At 43.2% G+C, this 9,804-nt stretch overlaps 1 protein-coding gene across 9 annotated transcripts in view; it reads right to left on the reverse strand.

Moving 5' to 3' along the window:
* NRXN3 (neurexin 3) overlaps window positions 1-9,804 on the reverse strand; it is a 1,822,863-nt gene that overhangs the window by 597,321 nt on the left and 1,215,738 nt on the right. For 4 of the 9 annotated variants that reach the window (XM_044924690.2, XM_044924688.2, XM_044924689.2 and 1 more), the window contains exon 1: window positions 9,132-9,377. The exons of the other annotated variants lie outside the window; for them this stretch is intronic. In XM_044924690.2, coding sequence (XP_044780625.1) covers window positions 9,132-9,369 — 238 coding nt within the window. In that variant the 5' untranslated portion in view covers window positions 9,370-9,377. Of the gene's footprint in view, window positions 1-9,131; window positions 9,378-9,804 lie in introns of those variants that run through there. 9 annotated transcript variants of the gene reach the window in all.

The raw sequence follows: 9,804 nt of genomic DNA on the forward strand, positions 1-9,804 counted from the left end.
ACGTGCTCCTCGTGACTAGCAGTTATTTTCACGAGACTGGCAGAAACTTTCTGGAAAAATATGTGCTTGATCGCCTGTATTCTCCCTTTACCAAAATCACATACATACTGATCATTCCCCTAGAGTTTCTCAGAAATATCTGAGATGCTGATTCCAAGGCTGTACTCCTCATTTTGCATGCCATACCAAGTCGCTTCAGTCCTGTCTGACTCTCTGCAACCCTATGACTTTAGCCCACCAGATTCCTCTGTCCATGGGATTCTCCAGGCAAGAAAACTGGGGTGAGTTGCTATGCCTTCCTCCAGGGGATCCTCCTGACCCAGGGCTCCTGCCTGCCAATGCAGGAGATGTCAGAGACTTGGATTTGATCCCTGGGATGGAAAGATACCCTAGAGAGGGGAATGGCAACCCACTCCAGTATTCTTGCTTGGATAATCCCATGGACAGAGGAGCCTGGCAGGCTATGGTCCATGGGATCACAAAGAGTCAGACACAACTAAAGTGACTTAGCACACATACTCCTCGTTTTGACCCCAAATAAAACTTAACTCACAACTCTCACATGGTACACATTTTTTTAAGTCAACATACCCAAGAATCACACCTCTTAGCACAAAGCCAGACACCTATTAAAAGAATATATAGGAAACATTAATTTTTACAAAGGCCAGAAAAATCCAATGCTGTCAGAATCCATTCCTACAGGACTTCATCTGGTTAAGGAGAAGAGGTCAGCAGAAGATAAGATGATTGGATGGACATACATTTGAGCAAACTCTGGGAGACAGTGGAGGAGAGGGAAGCCTGGCATGCTGCAGCCCATGGGGTCACAAAGAGTTGGACATGAGTTGGTGACTGAACAACAATGGAGATCAATCTGAAGCAAAGCATCTTGGGGAGATGAGAAGTCAGCCTCTATGTTGTAGAGTAAAAGACAGGTGATGGATGTCACATCATATTTCCCAGGTTCCCACATGATTCTGATACTGACTGAGGCCCTTGGCTAAGACCCCACTTTGGCCATTTGGGACATCAGGTGATCAGATAATCCCTAAGCTCACTGTGCTTGTTGTCTGCTTCTTGAGATGATGGGCTTCCTGGGAGAGCAAAAAGGTCAAGAGCTCTGTAGTCAGAACCAGCTCTGAAGCCTGGATCTATCCCAGCCTACTTTGGTCCTACTTAAGCTCTCTAAGTCTCACCGTTTTTATTTATGAAATGGTAGTAACCTTATTAGGGTCAAGGATTGTGAGGATTAAATGAAACCATATATATAAGGCATTGGAAGAGAGCCTGGCACACAAGAGGTGTGCATTAGATGCTGGCGTATGATCCGAGCAACTCTTTCTCAAAACTCTAAGTAGAAATAAACTACCTGTTCTTTATAAACTCAGTTGTCATTCTGCCCCCTGCCCTGATAACGGTTAAACACAGCAGAGCATTTTAAACACAACGCAGAGCTCCTTTCTAGTACTGAAAAGGTATGTTTAAATGAAAGTGGCATTCTTTCTGTCTCAGCATGACTCTTTACTGAAGTTGGATCACGGGCTTTATAACATCACAGCGAGCCCCCCTTGTACATTATGCTGCTTCTATCAGAGGGGAAAAGAGAAAACCCGGCTGCAGCTTTGGCAAAAGATAGTATCAGAGTCAAGAAAACAGAGCTATAAAATACTGGCAGACCTACGGAACTTAGACAGGTTGAAGATACACAGTGGGGTCTTTAAAGATGTACAGATTGGAGAATCATGCCATCCTGGTGCTGAGAACCATTTGGGGAGATCATTTCACTCAACCCTAGAATCGCACAAATGATGGAAAAATGAAAAGGACAATTTTCCTCAGCTTCAGTATTAACACTCAAACACACTACATGCAACACAGAAAACTACGGGTAAGAGAAAGGAGAATACAGCTTAGAAAATCAACATGTCTAAATGTCTAAGTGATAACAGATTAATACATTTTTTTTTAAAAATGCCATATCCAGAGTCACAGAGTCAGGGAGAAAGCAAGGAGTAAAATCTATGATCAGCACAATATCCCTTCCATAAGAATTCTGGTTCCAAATTTGGGATCTATAGTCCACTCTAAGGACTCCACCATAAAAATACACTCTCAACTTCTCTATGACCTTTGAGTCCTGGTAAGGAAATGTATCAGAAATGACATTAGAAGTTTTCCACTTCCAGATCTGAAAATAGTTGTTTAAAAAGACCTGTTTTTTCCCCTTATATAAGCTAGATTAAACATTCTAGTTTTTGATGGATATGGAGCAGTATATAGTGGTATTTAAATTCTGCACAAGTTTGCTAGAGAAGAGGTCCAGTTCTAAATTTCCAAAATGGTCTCAGAATATTTCCTGGAGGCCTCTCCCCTTGTGCTTCACTGAGCTTCTAAACCATTTGCTATAATTTGTTATTCTAGGCTAAAATTCGCCAGCATAGATTTCTACCTAAGAAGACAGTTACCAAGAGAAGCAAGATGACTCCACATGCTATCTTCTTTTAGTGCCATAAACAAGGAAGTACATGGTAAGATTTTTCTCCTATTTCCCTTTCCTTGCCTTGGAGGCAGAAAGTGTTGCTACAGATAAGAAATGAAGAAAGTCAGTACTTACATGTTGTTAACTTCAGTCTACCAACCTGCAAATAGTCAACACTGAAGCTGGATTTTATGCAAAGAACTGAAAGAGTATTATCATTCATCTATTCCCATAACATGTTTCATCTGTACACAGAAATTAAGGAAAGCACAACTTGTTTAATTTTTCATACGATTCTGTGATACATGTATGGTAAGTTATTATTAATGCTATTCCCAGTTAAAAGATGAAAATACTGAGTCTTAATCAAGTCAACTGACTTATCGAAGGCTCCCAAGCAACAGGCAAAGACTGAGACCTATTTCCTCCAACTCTAATCTTGTAGTGACTGTTCCCAAACCCACCTAACAGTACCCTGCACCTCAGAAGTGCATCGTCATCTACCTGTCAACCTTATTAGCACACGTTCTCAAAATCATTTTTCAGAAATACGTGAATACAAAAAGAAAATTAATTCCCTTTCCCCAAAGAGGTGAATATGTTGCTTGGGATTTATATCAGCAAGGGCATAATAACTGCAACATATTTTCTCAGTTGTCTCCCATGAAATATACAGTTTCCTTCGTGTGAGTTTAAAATACAGTTTCATGAAAGAAATTCAATGGAAAAACACCAAAATTGACATAGTTTTAAATGGACATACTTTTTTCCAAATATTGATAAAAGTATTCATACTTATTAAATTCGTTTCTTCTTCACTGAAGGGTGAGGTGTGCAAACAGTTGGCAATATGTGTCTTGAGAGAGGAAAAGAGTGAGTCACCGTAGCTGATTAAAGGGAGTCCCTGGAAGAGAAGGGGTGTCAGGCCTGGATGGCAGCTGGCCTCAACAGAGAGCCCTGGAGGGTGGGCACTGAAGTCTGTCTACAGAGCATGTGGCTGGAGTCAGGCAGGATCAGCCAGTGTGCGGAATCAAGGTGGAGGCTCGGTCACACGAAACAAAGAGAAAAGCAAACACAGGTTTCACTAAAGTCACTGGTGTTGCTGTCTCCATATATGCAAGTGGGATTCTTCCCAAGGAGGTTCCATCTTATCAGTTTTGTAAATCACTACCATTGTCACTGAAGGTTTGATTTTCCCATTGTAAAAGTCTGACTTCCCCGGAGATGCTCTGCACAGTACACGTTTACTTCACAATGACTGGGTCCTGGGGGTGGGGGAGGAGGAGTTCTATGAGCTGACCTGTATCCCTGACAACATTCATATGTTGAAGCCTAGACCTCCAGGACTTCAGATCATGACTATATTTGGAGGAAGGGCCTTTAAAGGGGTACATATGTCTCATGTCCGACTCTTCACGACCCCATGGACTGTAGCCCACCCGGATCCTCTGTCCATGGGATTCTGCAGGCAAGAATACTGGACTGGGTTTCCACTTTCTTCTCCAGGGGATCTTTCCCACCCAGGGATTGAACCTTTGTCTCTTGAGTCTCCTGCAATGGCAGGAGAATTCTTTACTGCTGAACCACCTGGGAAGCTTATTTAAAGGGGTGATTAACTTAAAATGGGGCTCTGAGTGAAACTTAATCCACTCTGACCAGTATCCTTATCAGCAGAGGAAATTCGGACACACAAGGAAACATCAGAGATGAGTGAACATGGAGGACAGACCCCGGAGGGGATACAGCAAGAAGGCAGCCATCCGCAAGCCAAGGACAGAGGCCTCAGAAGAAATCAAATCTGCCAAAACCAAAAGGTTGGACTTCCAGCCTCCAGATCTGTGAGAAAATAAATTTCTGTTGTTTAAGCTACCCAGTCTATGATTTTTTTTTTTTTATGGCGGCTCTAACAAAATAATATAAGAAGGGAAGTATGGTTAAGTTCAAGTTTTATCTTAAGAAATTTGCCTCTCTCCCTGATTACACAGACTTCTAGTGAAAAAAGCTTTCTGAGGTCTGATCAATTCACTCATTAAAATGTAAAGCAGAATATGTTATGTCTTCCAGACAACAAAACAATAAAGATATTACTACTGAATTTCAGCCATCAGCCAGTTCGGTAAAGGGTTTATTTTTCCTGAAAAGGAACTGTTCCAATTTCCTCTTCTCTTTTCCTTAGGATATGGCAGCCCTCACCTCCATCGCCCACTCCGACAAAGATTTATATTACAAGTCCTAAAGAAATATACACTAGGATAGTATAATCCTCCTACACTGGCCTTTCAAGAACAATTTAATCTCCAGGGCAACCACTTGCCAGCAAACTTTAGAGACACCAAACAAAGCATCTAGAGAAGAGAGAGAAAGAGAAGCCAATTTAATTAATTCATCACTAAGGCCAAAGACATATAAATCTTACCATTTTATCTGTCAACCAACACTCTGAATTATTCAGCAATCTGAATCCCAAGAAGGGAGGGAGAAAGAAAATGGTTAGAAAGCAGCTGGCTGAGCAATAGAAAGTGCTAAACAGATCAGAGCAAAACAAGCCACAAGTCTGGAAAAACTTCAGAGATGGAACTGTGTGGCAATGAATGAGAAGCATCATTTCCTACAAGAAAGACTCCTGGCTAATGGATCACAAGGGAGACTACTACCACCACCTTTGCTAAGATGATTCAAAGAGGACTTACCTACACACACAGACACACACACACACAGAGACACACACACAGACAGACACACACAGACACAGAGACACACACACAGAAACACACACACACAGACAGACAGACACAGAAACACACACACACACAGAAACACACACACACAGATGTTTCTGGTCAAGAGGCTTTCTTCTAATACCTTGTGGTATATTTTTTTCTTTTACAAAAAAACTGAGTTTTATGCCCCCAAATGCCTAAAGAGCCAGAAAGTTCTGCTGTTTTGTGGAAAACAAAGTAGAAGTCACATATTAAGTAAACCTAGGCTCCTGAGAGCACACTTTTTTTAAACTGTAAGTACTGAGACACTTTTAAGTGGAGGCGCATTGGACTTCTTAAAGGTGGGAGAGAGGGAAAAGACACATAAAACTATACGTCCCATGCATGCTCAGTCGCTAAGTCGTATCTGACTCTTTGCAGCCTCATGGAATCCAGCCTGCCTGGGTCCTCTGTCCATGGGATTTTCCAGGCAAGAATACCGAAGTGAATGGCCATTTCCTTCTCCAGTTATATGTCCCATAGCACTAAATTACCTAGGAGCTTCAACAAGCATGACATAGAAGTGTGAAAATAAAGATGAGAAAGAAAAATACCTGAAGGGATATTTTGAATAACAGAATACTGTAAATCTGCATTTCACAAGGGATGTGTAGATTTCATACTAGTTAATTTGGTTGGGTATCTGGATCCTTGTCTCATCCCTCCTATTTTTAAAATTTATACAAGCATTTCTCTTTCACAGATGATCCAAATACTTCTGAAATTATTCCATGCTGAACAATACAATGTCGTATTTAGTTTTCTATCCTTAGCAGGTTACACACAGCCTAGCACATAGTAAATACCCAATAAATGTTAGTTCAGTAGAAGACAGCATGCAAGGAAGCAACAAGCCTCAGAGAAGGGACTGAGTAATGGGTGAAAGCTTACTAAACTCCAAGTGAGAAGAGAGTTCATTTTATTCAGAGACACAATTTTCACCTAAAACTAGTTTGCATACTCCAGCAGGGGTGTGCTTAGTCTCCCCAGCTTATAAAGGAGCTCAGCCCGCTCTAGGCTGCCCTGGAATCAAGATTTTAGGCAAAATCTATACATAGTAAATTTTTTAAAGAACAGAATCAAGCCTGGGTAGACGATCAGCTGTTTGGAGGATTTCTCTTTCTTCCATCTGTTTTTGTGTGAGTTTCACTATAGGATAGGAGGTTTTAGACAAAGGGGGTGCTCATTAACAGGGCAGATCTGAGGACCTCCAGCTTCTCAGGAAATGGACAAAGGGAACAAGGGTAGAAAAACAAAAACAAACAACAAAACATCTCCTTGAGTCCAGAGACCATTATTGGACTCAAGGTCCTAGTATTCATTTATATCAGAATGAAGGACATTTACTTCCTCACAGACAGTAGAAACGGCTGCTTTTAACTCTGGAATCAGGTTGGAGGAAACTGTGAGTAACAACCATTAGCCTCCTACCACCTCCATCCAAAACATTTTTGAAAACAACTGCTGATAGCTAAGGCTTTGTCTTGGACGAGGGGAAAGCAAGGGTACTCCAAGTAAGAATGAGGGACATTAAGGAAGCACTGAGGGGTCTTCTGGTCCTTTCAGGCAGAAGAGGGCACAGTTTAGACATGGGATTGAAGCTGGAGTTTGGGGTGTCTTGTTGCTTGCTGCTTCTCCTCATTTCAAGCCCCAAAATATGAATTAAACATGCAAGGAGCCTGCCTAATATAGATGCATCCAGTCTCCAAGCCCAGATCAATGGGATGGGACTTCAGGATTGAAAGGAGATATATAAAAGAGTTAATTTTGTGAGCTTTCTTGTCTTCAGTCATGCTAGATTCTTAAGTTCACTGCATTCTATAGCTCTGATGGGAACTGAGGACCTTTTCTAGGATCTCTAATCATTTACTTACTTGGTTCTCCTTTTTCTGTGGCGCCGAATCTTATCAGATGTAGGTTAATGAGAAAGTAGACTGGGAACCAGTTAAGAAGATTTACAGGGTCCTGAGCAACCAATCAGGGAAGAAATAAAGTAAATAGAGAAGAGTTGTGCTTAACCTGTGCTGGGCTCAACTCCTCTAGGCCCCTCAGCTGACTGAGAGAGGGAGGGGGACAGAGCCAAGGGGACAGGAAGAGATTGACAGATTTAAGAATCCCAGGGAAGTACTGCACATTCCCTCACTTAACTACTTGCTGCTTTTAACTGTTTATATCCCGAACAGAAAGCATAGAGACCCTGCCAGCCTACATAACCTCTAACAAATGCATATCTTCATCTCCCTGCTGATCATTTACACTAATTAGCAAAATTTAGCTAATTATCGCTGAGCGTTTCCGTGTTTAATTATGGCTATTAGTAATTGTCTGGCTTCCTCCATCTCCCACCCCTCTCTTTTCCTTTCTCACCCTTTACAATCCCACCCCCCACTGCCAGTCCCTCTCCTCCTTAGAAACTGACAGTTTTTATTTCCATGAAATTGCTTTTGCCTTTTTGGTGGTTGTGACTCTTTCCTCTCCTATGGTTTTTTTTTTTTTTTTTTTCTTTTCTGAAAGCCTACACCAAAACCCAGCAGTAATTACAAAGAAAACAGCAACCAGATCAAGATCAAGCATTCCCTCCTCCCCACCACCTCCTCTCCACCAACCAGGACAAGCTCTGAGCCGCTTGACGACTCCATCAAATAAAATGTAAAGAAAGAATCAAGCGAGAGGACGTGCTGGCATTTTCTCCATGTGCTTCCACTTAACACTACAGACAGCACTGCACAGAGCAGGAACCCAGGGCCTGGAGGCGGTGGGAAGAACGGACGTTCCCAGTGGGGTCTGGATGTGACAGGTCTTCAAAATACACGCTAGGGCAGAGGACCTCCAGGACGGTTTGCTCTCGCTGCTCCCCAAAGGGCTGCTCCTGCAGGAGGGCTCTGTGATCCCTGGTCTCCTCGCCGTCAGAGTGGATTGCATAGTAAACAAATAACGAAGCTCCCGTCTTCAGAACAGTTTACTACAGCAAGCGCCAACCTCCGCGGCAGACATCACCCTCTCTCTTCAGAGGTAGCCTGCTCAAAGCTGAGTTGTCATTTTAAGAGCCAGAGATCTCCTTTCACTCGCTATGCAAGGAGGGTCGTTTAGAGCAAAATACATCACACTTGCATGGTGTGAACAAGCCCACCCATGCTACCCTTAGTGGAAACAAATTCCCATCAGAGGGGGATTGAAGTGGCAACAATTTACACCTGGGTAAATTATAAATGGACTTTGCCTTATCTTATACATTGCCTCCTCCCAGGTAGTTAGCAATATTAGGGGTATAATTTTCATCATAGCTGCTCTCTCCATCTGACATGTGGACAAACTTAAAGCTGTGCACATGAACAGTTTAATAACCATTGGTTATTAAAAAAAAATATTTTCTGCCTCTCTACACTCAGCTACTTTCCCCCACTCCCCAACCTTAACCACTTTATAGCAGTTCAATCAACTTCAGGCTGAAGACATAAGGATTCCTTCTGCCTGCTATTTTCCCAGGACTAGCTCTCCAACAAGATCAGAGAGAAGAAGGGTAAAAACAAGGTGAATGAATGGATTCTCAAAAGTGCAGCACTGGGGACTTATCTGATAAGTTGCCTGCCATCTGTTGGGTGAAGGAAGCAGAGGGTTCCAAAGAGGAGAATTACCAGCGCTTGTGCAGCCCTGAATAAGCAAGCCAGCCCAGGTGGGGAGGACCCATTAGAGAAAATGGGAACGGGGCACAAAACACCAGCTTATAGGGGAAATTGGGCATTTTCTTCCCTCATGCACATGCGATGCTTTTCATGATTTTCAATCCAATTTTTTTCAAATTGTTTTCCCACCCTTAACATTACCTGAAAGGCGAGTGGGTTACGGAATTGCTATGCCCCATTAAAAGGATAAAGAGCAGAGAGACCCACCGTGCCCTCCTCGAAGGGAAACAGGGGAGCGATAGATAGAAATAGGCACTGAGTGATGCTTGCTGCCATGGAAATGGTGCTCGTGCTGAGAGTGAGACCCCGGCGAGGAGGAGGAGGAGGCTACATTAGAGGAACTCCACACAGAGCTGACGATACATCCCCAGAAAAGGGACCAGATCCCAAGCGTCCAGGCCGGCCGGCGAGGAGGGCTCCGTCTCGCGTGGATTCTCAGGTGCATGGTCAACGCACAGGACCACCACGGATGGGCAGTTTGAATTCCAGCCAGTGAGGAATAATTAAGTTCATGATGCCCAGGGGCCCATCATAGCAGGAGGAATACTTGCCCGGATTTTGGAAAACAGGGAAGGAATAAGCGTTTTCAAGGCAGATGACGGGGGAAAAAAAAAAAAACTACTTAAAAGGAAAAAAACCAAACATATAAGGCAAAAGCTCCCCTTTCTTGGAGCTGAAATTTACGATGCCAAAGTACACCCAGGTATAGCAACCCTCCTAGGGAGCCCCGGAATGCCACACATGTCAGGGGAGGCCCTTCGCAGCTCCTCCTGGTCTCCGCGGGGCACCTCGGGTCGGATGACTTAACTGCACACTCCGGGAAGCCACACGGAGGGAAGGTGGAAATGAAGGAAGAGGAAGAGGAGACGGCAGGAGACCC

Source organism: Bubalus bubalis, chromosome 11, assembly GCF_019923935.1.
Source record: "Bubalus bubalis isolate 160015118507 breed Murrah chromosome 11, NDDB_SH_1, whole genome shotgun sequence".
NCBI lineage: Eukaryota > Metazoa > Chordata > Mammalia > Artiodactyla > Bovidae > Bubalus > Bubalus bubalis.